Raw genomic sequence first — 12,773 nt, 5'->3', positions numbered from 1 at the left:
TGTTGTGTCAGTTCTCCAGGGGACTCCATGACCCTCATTTTTCTTTGGCTCTGTTTATTGCCATGCAGAAGATGGCTTAACTGAAGGCTTAAGAACATTTGTCAATTCAAAATGTGCCTTAGTGATCCCTCTCTTAACATGAGAAGTGGTACTCCTTGAGCTACAATGTCCTGAAGCTTGTTATTTCTTGGATTTGTAGGGCTTGGTCCTCTTACAAACTACTAAAGTACTCCCTTTCTGGTATATTTGTATAACCAGTTGCATAGTTATAGGGCTGGCAAAAAGCCGTACATGAAAAATGTTTCTGAATGTGGAAAAGTCCTCAATCCTACTGGCGAAACACCAAAAAGTTTTTTTGTTTTGTTAATCCCATGCAACATTTTGTCTCTAGTTCTAATTCCTGATATGAGGAAGAAAACTCATGTTGGTGAGAGGAGCACTTCTTGATGCCAGCAACCCTCTAGGGAGCCAGCACAGAAGCCTAGTTCTCACTAAGTTTAAAACAAAGTAGTGTCTGTGCAGCATCACCACAGACTGCAGTTGGGTGCTCTGAAAACTGAATGCTTCTTCATACTAAAGCCAGCAAGGCAGTGTCCTGCATATTTAAAAAACAATCAGTTACATCAAAGTCTAGGATTAAACTTTCTCCCCAACATACATAAGAGAGAGGAGCATTAAATCATGCAAGTTTTCACCTGCATTCAGATATTAGTCTCTTACCTCAGTAAAAACTAGATCTTAGAATTCCATTTGATGATCTTCTGACTTTATTTGCTAGCATACTTAATAGGATGTTGAACCACGTATTTTTACTGGTAAGGCCTTATTGAAATCAGACTTACTTTCAATAAAGATGTTTCAGTATTAGATTATTAAACAAAAAAACCAGACTGTTACTCTCTTATTTGCTTTATTATTTAACATATAACAAAAACACACTACTAGATTTTATAAAGTGTGCATAAGATCTGAGTGATCACAAACTTTGCTTTTGTCAATGCCAGTGTTAATACCATTAAATCGTGTCATCCCACAAGTAAACAAATGATTTGTGAAAGTATTTTCCTTTGGACAGAATTTACAAGGTACCATTTGTGTGGTAGGCGGTATAGCACCGTATTCACCTGATGTTGTTTTATAGAGCAAAAGCTGGGGCTTAGTTAAGAAATTGCTAGAGGTGAGAGTCTTTGCCTCCAACATACAGGAAAACACAGGATTGCCAGGGTTTGCACATGGACGCCACTGGACAGAGGCTGTGTTCTTTGCACCACCCCTTGGTTTTGTTTCTGGCTCAGAAGTCATTTTCAGTTCCTGTGCAAAAGTAGAAAAATTAAGAGGTTCCATAAGAGCATAAGTAGTTAAATGACATATTTAAATCTAGCTTTATAGATGGTTCACTTTTAGAAACTGAGCTGGCACAGCAAGGAGGTAAATCCTGTTGAGCTCAATGAAACAACTTCTTCTTCTTCTTGAAATTTGTATACTACACTATATCTGTAGTTTTCTGGCAGGTTCACAACATAAAATTACAATATAAAAAGCACATGATACATAATAAAAACAAAAACAAAGACAACTCAATAATTCCCCCCTTCCACAACACATTTAAAAGGGCATTGGATGTCAATCAGCCATACTATTTTTTATTATGAGTGGAAGTATTTAGGACCAACAGAGGTGCTTGATGCTTGCATGGTTGTCTTCCTTAAATGCAAAGACTTGGAAAAACCTTTACCCCTCATTGAAAGGAGCCCTGCTACAGATTTAAGGGGCCCAGTGTGACCTTTGTAGCCCCAGTGAAGTTCCTCTGAGCTATATGCTGTCATAAACTGATTGGATTGCCTCAGAACTACCGGTACTCATACATAAAAGCTCAGTGTCCTGTATTTTTGTCTCGTCTCAGAAAGAAAAGTACTCTTTAAAAAACCCAACAACTTCAATTTCTAAAAAATGATGCTCTGTTCTGCTTCTTAATATCGATTTACAAGATACTACTAAAAAGAGAAAAGCGACAGGGAGCACCTCTCCTAAAAAGGCCGTTCTTCGCTGTGATGTAGGCAGCTAGCTAGGCCAGGCGAGCGAGTCATCTGCCCACCCCCCCATTCTCCCGCTACAGCCGCTGGGCTTTGAGGGCCAGGCTCCGCCGAGCGGCCCCAAGAGCGACAGCCTTGCCGGGGAAGCACCCCGCTCCTTACCGGCCGCCGGCGAGAGCTCGGGCCTCCCGACTGCAGAGGATGCAGATGCTGCGCCGGGCTGGCGGCGTCACCATGGCAACTGCCTCAGCATCTCCACACATCACGCGTCCCCAGGCCGCGTCGGCGCACCCTTTGTTGACTCAGCGTCCGGGTCTCCGCCAGCGCTGGCCCCGCCCCGCAGCGCCCGCGGCTCCTTGGGGCCTGTAGTCCCCGCGCGCCTCCCTCTGCCGCTGCGCCTGGCAGAGGCGAACTACCGCTCCCAGGGTTCGTCCGGGCCCCGCGGGAATGCGCAGGCGCAGTGCTCGCCTCCGCCTTTCCGGCTGCTTGTTTGTTGTTCTGGCGAAGGAAGGAGGCGGCGGCGGCGGCCGTGACAGCAGCAGCAGCAGCGGGAGCAGCCCGGCCCGAGCGCGCCTCACCTTCCCCGGCCTCTGCCTCCCCTGAGCTCCTCGCCCTCAAGGGGCCGGGCTCGCTCAGGTAGGCCCGGCCGGGAAGGTCTCCTCGCCATCGGGCACCTGCGCCCTTTGCCCAGCCAGGCCCCCGAGAGGCCTCGGGAGGGGGCGGGCGGGTCTACTCGGGAGGAAGCGGGCTTCGGAAGGCTGCCTCCCCGCGAGACGCTCGGGAAACGCTTCCTGCTGCAGGCCTGGCCGCCTTCGGGACAAGCCGCACTTTGCAGTTCAGGGGTTTCCAAACATAGCTGTCAACTTTCAGATTTGAAGATAAGGGATCAGCAGCCTCGAAAATAAGGGATCAGCAGCCTCACCTGTCCCGGGGACAGTCTACGGGATATCTAACAATCCGGGATAGCAGCGGGAAGCGGCGCTGGAATAACGGAATTTCCCGCAAAAAAAGGGAAGGTTGACAGCTATGTTTCCAAAGCAGAGGCGCCTCTGGATTAGTGGCTGGTTGGCCCTTCGCTGAACTGGAACTTTTGAGAATAGCACAGAGTCGCGCAATTATTTCGCTCCCCGAGTGCAGCTACTCCAAAGCCTCCCCTTGGCGCAGGTGGAGGTGGGTGACAACTTGGCTCCTTGCGGGGAAGGCGAGGCTGCAGCAGCACCCCCTGCCTGTCCTTCTCTCAGCTGCTGCAGGGGGCTCTTGGGATTCCCAGGCTGGCCCCGGAGAGTGTTCTGCTCTGTGACAGCTGACTCAGGAGAGGCGCTGCTGGTTCTTGACCAGTGCCTGGATGCAGTGGTGGGCTGGGCGAATCCTGACAAGGCAGTTGCTATGGGAATTGGTTGCCTGCCCAATGAATTGCCCCTTAAGGAGCACATGTGTCATCTAGGTAGACTCTTAGATGCAGCGTTGGTGATGGAGGCTCATGTTGCTTCCATGGCTAGGAGTGCCTATTGGCCAGCCATTCCTGTGGTCCATGCATTGGTCTTATCAGATTAGTTTGTTTACGGCCATGTGTTTTATTTGGGGCTGTATTTGGGCTTTGTTTGGAAAGTGAAGCTGGTGCAGAATGCAGCAACAAAGTTGGTGAGTAGGGTAGCTAGCTGCAAATGTATAGCAGTTCTAAAGGAAGAGCATTGGAGGCCAGTTAACTACTGAGTCAGGTTCAAGACACATGTGTTGGCTTAGGACCTAGGTATTTTCTGAGCCCTTCCCTCACAGATTTAGCTGACACCAACCCTGATAAATTTCAGGCAATTTAGTAAAGACATTTTTATTTGCTTCGGCATTTGGTTAGTTGATTGAAGGAGATGTTGCAGTTCTGTGACATCATTTTGATTTATTGTTATGGTTTGGGTTGGGTTTTTTTTTTTAGATTGCTGTATCATTTTATGTTGTATCTTGCTTTAGGATTGATTTTAATGTAGATCAAGCACCTAAATGAAATAAGTAGTACACTTGTAACTAGATGTACTTTGATGGGAAGCTAACATTCCTCATGACCTCTGGTCAGAGGGTGTGATGGACAACATGGGGAAATTAGTTTCTTTCTTCCTAGGAGAAAGCCCCAAAACAGAATCCTAATCAGCGAACAGCCCTGCCATATTTTAGACATTTCCCCATTAATTTAAAAGATTTTTCTAAAAATTGCCAAAGGTGGCTGCCTGAATCACTATTAAAACAATGCAACAATTTAAAAGCTAAACCGTAAGGAGTATAAAACAGTAAGATAAATCATTATCTGTACAAACTAGAGTGTTCCTTGGTGGGGTGTAATTATAGCATCCCTGCAAATCAGTTTCTGGAAGCTGCTAGCCCACCTACCCACAAATCCCTGTGTTAAGATATTTGTGTTTTATTTTATTTTTTAAAGATATTTATTGCAAATTTTAAACAGAACAGAGAAAAACACCAAACATGTATAACAGACGAAGAAAAACAAAAAACAACAAGAAATTAAACATAGAATAGAAAAAATACAACAAAAACAACTGTCCATAAATCAAATTTCCATAACCTTTGGACTTCCTCACATCTCCCTTTCCTGCGTTCTTAATAATAAAATTATAAGCAGCAATTTATTACCTTATTTCAATTCTTATTTTATAGTTCTCAAATATTATGTCCCAAACTTCAAATATTTTTCCAAATACTGAACTGCTTAATTTAGACATAATATTACTTCAAATTTCATCAATTTCTTAACCATTACTTATTCTCATAAATCTTTCAACTAAATTGCTGGTGCCATGTTGTTTTCTATCGTGCATTTTCTTAACATTCATACAACTTATAATGTTTTTGTAAGTAGTCCTTAAACTTTTTCCAGTCCTCTTCCACCGTCTCTTCTCCCAGGTCTCGAATTCTGCCAGTCATTTCCGCCAACTCCATGTAGTCTATCAGTTGCGTCTGCCATTCTTCCAGCGTGGGCAAATCTTGGGTCTTCCAATGTTTTGCGATGAGTATTCTTGCTGCTGTTGTTGCATACATAAAAAAAGTTCGATCCTTCTTTAACACCTTCTGGCCGACAATGCCCAAAAGGAAGGCCTCTGGTTTCTTAGGGAAGGTATACTTAAATACCTTTTTTAACTCATTATAGATCATTTCCCAGAAGGCCTTAACTCTCGGGCAAGTCCACCAAAGATGAAAGAATGTTCCTTCAGTCTCCTTACATTTCCAACATTTATTATCGTGCAAATGATATATTTTTTGCAAGCTTGACTAAGATATTTGTGTTTTAGAAGGGAATGACTTTCATGGCTGGTTACCTGGAATAACTTCTCCCCTGCTGCTAAGGCAGCTAGCTAATCAAGTGGCTTTAGAAGTACAAGTTGTACAAATAAAAAAAATACAGAGCAATCAATAGCAGCCATTGTATGCAAGATTGATAATCAGTTAACATCCTTTAATGTTAAAAAGATATAATGGCTCTGCTTGTTGACTTGCTGTCTGTTTTAATACTCTGCACAAGAATGACTATTCCACCTAACTTCATTGCCCCGGGACTACTTTGCATCTGTTTCCATAGGTATAAGACAAGCCCCTTAGAAGTGGAGGAAGGGGCAAGGCAATGTCTTCCTGCAGAGTGATGCCACTAGTGCTGAGCTCCCTGTTCTGCCTTCTAAGCAGGGAGGTGGACAGAAACCCGCCATAAGCCCTGAAACAGAGAGGGGCTGAGCTGACTTGGGATTTGTTGGTTCCCAAGTAGAACCTACTGATTTGCTTCTACTTTCTGCCCTAGGTGGCAAGAGTGGGCAGGCTGTGGGTGTGGTGGTGGCCCTGTCACTTTGGTTAAGCTCTGCTGCTGCCCAGCTGAGGTTTGGCTTGCAGCTGTATCCAGGAGTAAGCAAACACAGGGGAGGTCAGCATGCATAGGGTTGGGCTGCCCCCATTTTAAACTCCGGAGCTGAGGGATAACAGAAAAACCTGTTATGTGAAGTAAGGCTTTCAGCAGATTTCATTAGCACTGGGCTGTGGTTGGAGTTTGAAAGAGCTAATATTCTGCCTGTATCCAAGAAAGATCAAATTGCTGAAGGTAGTGGAGCTGTTAGGTTATTTTCAGTGGCAGATAAGGCTTAGAATAATAAATGTTAAAGTGGATGTTCGGATAGGTTCACTGTGGGTGGAATAAAAGATCAGTGTGTTTCTGGAGAAAGGGAATGTACTACACTCAGTCCCATGGAATTTCAACTTCCTACTCTTCGAAAACCCATTCCATATAGAGTTGTCTGCAACATCAAGGATGAACTCGCCATCTGCACCAAGGGCTAGCAAGGAACTGTTTGGGCAAGTCCTTGCAAACTCCAAACTGGAGAGTCTCCACTGTGCAGGGCATAGACAGTTATGAGAAATGAGCTGCCCCTCAGGTAGCTGGCCCAGCATTGCTGACCTCCAGGTTCCTGGGAGCACAAGTTTAAAACCACTGCTCTAGTCAGCTTAGATTTTAGCAAAGCGTTTGCTGATAACTATTATTTAAACAGGAAAAAAGATACTGGTGAAAAGACAGAAAAGCTGCAGAGTCTGTGGCTAGATGCTGTGAATACAGGAAAGCATGACGCTGGCTGAGAGCAGAATTGGGCACCCTGAGCACATCAGCTGCATTTGTCAAAAGAAAGGAGGTGCCTTCCAACCCGTCTGGCTAGTGTGTGGCCAAAGACACAAGGAAGTGAATTGCTTGGCTGGATGGGAAAGAAGTAGCTAGCCAAGTTTTTCAGGGATCAGTCTAGGAGCCTGTTTTAGTCAGTATTTTTCCTTTGAAGAAAAGGGGGAGGAGTGTCCCTCTGATATTTGCATGTACCTAGCAAAGAAGTGTAGTTAATACAGACAAGGCATTGTTCCTTAGGGAATGTTACAGAGCAAACTGGGTGATCTTGTGAACTACCAAGTGACATTCAGCTGTGTCTAGCATCAGGTTATGTGTTTGTGGGCAAACAGTGACTGTTTTTACTACTGGTTGCAAAACAGCAAAGGAGGGAAGTGTGCTTGAGTACTAGTTCATCACAAAACATCTGGGAGCTGCTCAGACGTGACAAGGCAAAGTTTTGGATATATCAAGTGAGGCATTTCTAGTTAAGTTAATGAAATATTGGCTCCCTTCTACGAGCTATTGATGAAGCAGTAGTTCCCCACCCTATCCCTTTCAGAAAGGGTGAGTTGAAGCTGCAGCAAATGGAGAGAAGATCAGTTAATGATCAGAGGAATTGAGAATTTCTCTTCAGAGTCTAAGGAGGTGATACAGCAACATTCACATCTTTCTCTCAAGTAGGATAAGGCAGTCAGGGGCTACCAGTCATGATGGTTGTGGACCACATTTTTGGAGACCGTTTCTGGATCATCACGTTGTGTTTATGTGGAATTCCCATAATGTGCATCTGATTTGCCATTGTGAGAACAGGACGGGCCTTTGGCCCTTCTTACATACTGTACTTAGAAAGGCAAGCAGAGAGAGGCAGTATGTCTGTGTTTGGTACTGGAAAAGGAAGAGGCAAAGGTTCAGCTGGCCCTCTTGCAGTCTGCCCTTCTTCCCTAGTTAAATTTTGCTTCATGTTCAGCATATGGTAGGTGGCCATATTTAGAAAAAAATTCTCTTTGAGTTAGATCAGAGATGGCCCTAGAGACTCTTAGGCTGCTTGCCTTGTTTGCCAGCTATGGGGAGTGTCTTCAACGTGGGCACGTTTGTGCAGTGCCCCTGCATTGTCCACATGGCTTGGATTGGGTCAGGTGAATATGGACAAGAAGTTAAGGTTGGATTAAATCACCTTTGCTCCCCACTCTGTGATCCCTCGAATGCCATGGACTGGCTCTTTCTAGATTCTGTTTGCAGTGGTGAAGTTTGAAATGTATTTGAACAGAGATCCCCATTTAGAGTCAAGTTGGCTAATCCTTTCAGGTGCCACATTTGTACTGTTCTCTGTTTTTGTTTTTTGCTTTCAGCATCTGTCAAAATGTCTGAAAACTCCAGTGACAGTGATTCATCTTGTGGCTGGACGGTCATCAATCATGAGGTACTCTATGGCGGTGTATTTTAAGTGGGGCTGGTGGTGATTTGCCCTTAGACATTTCAAGCTCATCCTACAAATTTCCTTCAATAGCTGTTACTTTGGACTCAATGAAGGACGAGTCCCCTATGCATTTTTCTGCAGTTTTCAGCTAAGACACCAAGAAATGAGTTGATTTCTATAGGACACTTAGTTGGATCAAGCAAACCTCACAACAGAGCCCAGTAGCAGGGAAGAGCACTGATGAAGTCAATCCCATTATCTTAGACAGGGCAAAGGAGAAGTCTAGATACTTCCATAACCTCAGGGCCACTGCAGCAAAATTAGATAAATGAGAGCAGTCAGAATTTGAGTTTGATCTAAACTTGAATGTGCTTTAGTAGATTATGCTCCACTGGCTTAAGGTTTCCTGATAACCTTGAAGTAATTTCTTGTATGACTTAAAGCCCCCTGAAGATAATCTGGGAGAGATGCATGTCTGAGACCCTGGAAAAGTGCTGCTATTCAGAGTAGCCAAGGCATTGAGCTGGATGGACTGAGAGATGCAGTGTGCAGCCCTTTGGGCTCACAGGAGCCTTTAGCCATTTGTTTTGTTTGTTATCACCAGGTGAGCACCTCTAGTTCCACTTGAGAGCTCCTCCTTTTCTTTTTCATTTAGGGCTCTGATGTTGAGGCTGTGGCATCTGAATATGAAGCTTTAAGTGGTCATGTGGAGCCGGCCTTGGATGAATCTCTATCTCTCGCACAAGGTGATGATGGGCAAGAGCAGCCCATCGACATGCAAGGTAAGCCTTAGCCACAACTATGCCACCTGCAACCCCATGTGCAGTGACGACTCAACTGCTTCGGTCGTGAGCTTGGGAACACTTGTGGAACTTGAAGATGAATCTGATAACCAGGACATGTCAGTAAGGGCAAGTGAGCCTGGGGAGCTGCCTTATACAGAGACAGCAGGCCTTTGTACAGCCCAGTATAATGACTGGAAGGTTTCAAACAGGAGACTTTCCCCAGCCCTACTTGGAGGTGCTGCCTGGGATTAAATCTGTAACCTGTGTGCAAAGCAGATGCTCAGTCATTAACTAACAGCAAACATAGAAGCTGGGGCAAAATGACCTTGGATTGTGCCATTGTTAATACAGGTATATTCACGTCTTTCACCCAGGGAGCTCAAAGTGGCATACCTGGTTCTCCCTCTCTGCATTTTATCCTCACAACGACCCTGTGAGGTAGGTTACGCTGGGAGTCTGTGACTGGCACAAGTCACCCAGTAAGCTTTGTGGCTGCATGGGGATTTGAACCCTGGTTTTCCAGAGCCTAGTTTGGCACACTGACCAGTACACCACACTGTATCTCTTACCAAAAAGCTAGTTAAGGCTGAGGAGGGCATGTAGAGATACACTGGAGGGACAAGCTGTTATAGAGAATGGAGATGCATTTGCCATAAGAAGGTGTGATGGCGCAGAGAGCCAGTGCTGTGAGGGAGCAAGCAGACCAAGCCACTTCAACACTCTGATGGTCCTCTGCGCTGTCACCACGTGTGTGTTTTATTTCCTGCCTGCCTCCACTGATCAGCCCTTTCACCTCCGTAATGTCTTTGCTGTCCCAGTGAACTCACTGTAGAGTGGCACCTCGGGTTACAGACGCTTCAGGTTACAGGAAAGCCCCATTAGCTAAAGTGGTGCTTCAGGTTAAGAACAGACGAATTAAGTTCGTAACCTGAGGTACCACTGTACTGGCTGGGGGGGAGTGGGGGAGGCATTTAGGCGTAAAGTGACAGCCAGGGCATCCGACTAAAGTTAAACCAAAACAAATCCATGTGGAGAATCCATGTGGATCTGTGCTTTGTAACCACATTTTTGCACCATTGCAGCCCCAGACAACAGTGGGTGCGTGATTTTTCTGGTGCAGGCTGCAGCCATGGACATGCTATGTGATCTGATGGTGAATTTGGGGTGACCCAATGCAAAGATCCTGAGGATCCTGTGGATCCATGCTTTGTAACCATGTTTTAAGTGGGGAGGGAAGGAAAAACACAGAAGGGACAAGGAGCACGAGAGGGGTGTGCAGAGAAGCAGCTGGCTAAGAATGCAGGAGAGGGGTTTAATGGGAGGGAGGAAAGGAAGGCAAAAGTCCCACCCACCCAACCAAGCAAGCCCCCCCTCTCTCTCTCCTCTCTCTCTCCTCTCTCTCTCCCCCCACCCCCACCTGCATGTTTTCCGGCTGCCTGGAATGCTTCCCTGGATGCAGCAGCAGCAGCATCGGAGCACGGAGAGGAATTAGAAGGAAGGACGCAATCCTTTCCTTTCCCCTCTGCTTGCCAGGAGGGGAGGGGAGGGGAGGGGCTTTCCCTGCTCTTTGTTCCATTTGAGCAAACAGCAACCGAAACAGAACAGGGTGGGCAGTAAGACCCGGAGGCAGAATGTAGGAAAGCAGCAGCTTCCTCTTTTCAGGCGTCCCTCCTCCTGTGACGGGGCGATATGATTTTTGCCTGATTTTTGCCCCTGCACTCGGGACAGTCAGCTCCAAGGACCACACATTCGCTCGATAACACGCACAGACATTTCCCCTTAGTTTTTAGGAGAAAAAATCTGCGTGTTATAGAGGGACGCACCGAACCATAGGAGGGGGAGAACAGGAAAAAAAGATTTAGATATTAGTAAAGATATTAGTAAAGTGGTGGGCAGGAGGGGGCTGGCTTATGGCAATCTGAGGTTGGTAGGGCAATGCCCCATTTGTTCTTGTGAACTAGCATCCATGGGCTCTCAGACCAGCCTCTTCTGATTTATAGCTCTCTTTATCTTCAAAACTCCTCCGCCATCCTCCTCTCCTCCGCTTGCCAGCTTCACTTGCATACCATGTTCTCATTCTCCACTCCCATCACTGCTATCTACATATTAGTGTATTTTTGGTATTTGTGGAAGCCGCCCAGAGTGGCTGGGGAAACCCAGCCAGATGGGCGGGGTACAAATAATAATAATAAATAATAATAATAATAATAATTAATTATCATCTGGATAACTTAATGGTTTGATGGGGGAGTGGAGTTTTGCAGAGTTTCTTTTTCGGCCAATGTTCTCCACCCCATTTCAGTTTCCTGGCCTGACCTTTTCTACCTTCTGGCAAGAATTGCCTCTAAGCATAAAGGAGCAGTTTTGCAACCAAGACAAACACAAGGCAGCCAAGAGTCTCCTTGTAACTGTTCGCAGCATAGGAGTGTGGAATAAACTCCCTGCCATTGTTCTGCAAGAAAACCCAGGGAAGGTTTGTTTCTTTGTTTAAGGAAGAATTTGCAATGCTTACAGAATGGATACCTAATTTGTCTACAGGGTGTTGTCTTTCTTTTCTTTTCTTTCTTTCTTCCTTCCTTCCTTCCTTCCTTCCTTCCTTCCTTCCTTCCTTCTCTTTCTCTCTCTCTCTCCCTCCCTCCCTCTCTCTGAGATAAGTGTAGTACTTGCCTGTTTATCTTATATGTGCTCAACTTCTGTTTTTGTAGCTGGATTTGGCCAAGGTGATGTGTCATCCATGATAGTTCAAAGTCATTCTACCTCAGAGGCCACCAAGCCGGTTCCGGAGGTAAGTTATAGTTCTATGAAGCACACAAGCATAAGAAAGAATGGAGCCCCACCAACCCCCGCTGGCCGAACATGATAGAGGGAAATATTCCCCTTAGGGTTTGCTGCTAACTTGCAAGCCCAGCACCTGCTGCTGACTCTTTTGGGCTACTTTGATGGGGATTTGAGTCCCAAGCAAGGGCATGTAACCCTCAGGTAGCTTTTTAGAAAAATAGCTTCCTTATATAACATCATAATGATTTAGTAAAAGTTTGTTGCATTAGAGTTATTTATTTATTGAACCCACATGCTGCTTTTCTAGAATAGTTTTTCTCAAAAGAAGTTTACAAAAAATATTCTTTCATATTAAAGGAGGGATGCAGAAGGGAAAACAACAACTAAACGGATAGCTCTCCATATGTAATCTTTGCTGATCCTTTTCTGAGATATACCTTGAAATGTACAAGCAAACATGGGTTATTGTGTTTTTTGATGTGAAGAATTCCCCCGCACCACAAAAAAGCTGCAATGTAGATGTTCCAAAACACTTGGAAGACAATATAGATTCCACAGGTGAGAAAAACGCTTTATCCTGTGTGACACCTGTCATTTTACATTACATCTAAGGATGAAAAAGAGAAAGTGACAGATGAAAGCTCCTGCGTGGGGGCAATTAGCGATGACTCTGACATTGTGACACTCGAGACACCGAAAGTAGAAGAAATTGGAAGCCCAGAAGAAGAAGCTGAATCTGTGCCTGCTGATGAGGCCGTTCCTGCCCCTGAAGATTTTAACATGGGCTCCTCTTCGAGCAGCCAGTACACCTTCTGCCAGCCAGAAACAGGTAGGCGACGTCTCTTGCACCTTGTAGGCCAGACTTGGCCAGAAAAAGAGGCAACAGGCAGTGCCAGGCTCTGCAGGCTTCACGAATCAACTGACCACCTTTCCTGCTGCCAGTCAGGTTAAGGAAATAAGATCAGTTTCAGGAGCAGCCCATGAATGAGTCAGCAGTGACTTGAGCAGCCTCACTTTCATTCCCCAAACTGTGGTATCATATATGGCCTTTCTCTTCAAAGAAACTGATTTTGCACCATACTGATGGATCAAGTGATTAATTCTTGGCACAGCCCATTTAA

At 45.4% G+C, this 12,773-nt stretch overlaps 1 protein-coding gene and 1 long non-coding RNA gene across 7 annotated transcripts in view; one reads left to right on the top strand and one right to left on the bottom strand.

Moving 5' to 3' along the window:
* Window positions 1–893: 893 nt before the first annotated feature.
* LOC310693667 lies at window positions 894–2,333 on the bottom strand. Its single transcript, XR_014519297.1, has 2 exons — window positions 2,196–2,333; window positions 894–1,311 (listed from the first exon to the last, which is right to left on the bottom strand). It is a non-coding gene; the product is annotated as an uncharacterized lncRNA (long non-coding RNA).
* Window positions 2,334–2,386: 53 nt separating this feature from the next.
* CCPG1 (cell cycle progression 1) overlaps window positions 2,387–12,773 on the top strand; it is a 19,366-nt gene continuing 8,979 nt past the window's right edge. For 4 of the 6 annotated variants that reach the window (XM_083475678.1, XM_083475677.1, XM_083475676.1 and 1 more), the window contains exons 1-5: window positions 2,387–2,669; window positions 8,022–8,092; window positions 8,745–8,871; window positions 11,580–11,659; window positions 12,265–12,481. In XM_083475678.1, coding sequence (XP_083331804.1) covers window positions 8,033–8,092; window positions 8,745–8,871; window positions 11,580–11,659; window positions 12,265–12,481 — 484 coding nt within the window. In that variant the 5' untranslated portion in view covers window positions 2,387–2,669; window positions 8,022–8,032. The remainder of the gene's footprint in view (window positions 2,670–8,021; window positions 8,093–8,744; window positions 8,872–11,579; window positions 11,660–12,264; window positions 12,482–12,773) is intronic. The other 2 variants (XM_083475680.1, XM_083475679.1) reach the window with 1 other exon arrangement.

Source organism: Podarcis liolepis (assembly GCF_965112155.1).
Source record: "Podarcis liolepis genome assembly, chromosome: 14".
NCBI lineage: Eukaryota > Metazoa > Chordata > Lepidosauria > Squamata > Lacertidae > Podarcis > Podarcis liolepis.
The sequence above is the reverse complement of the archived record's forward strand: the minus strand, read 5'-3'. Positions and strand labels throughout refer to the sequence as shown.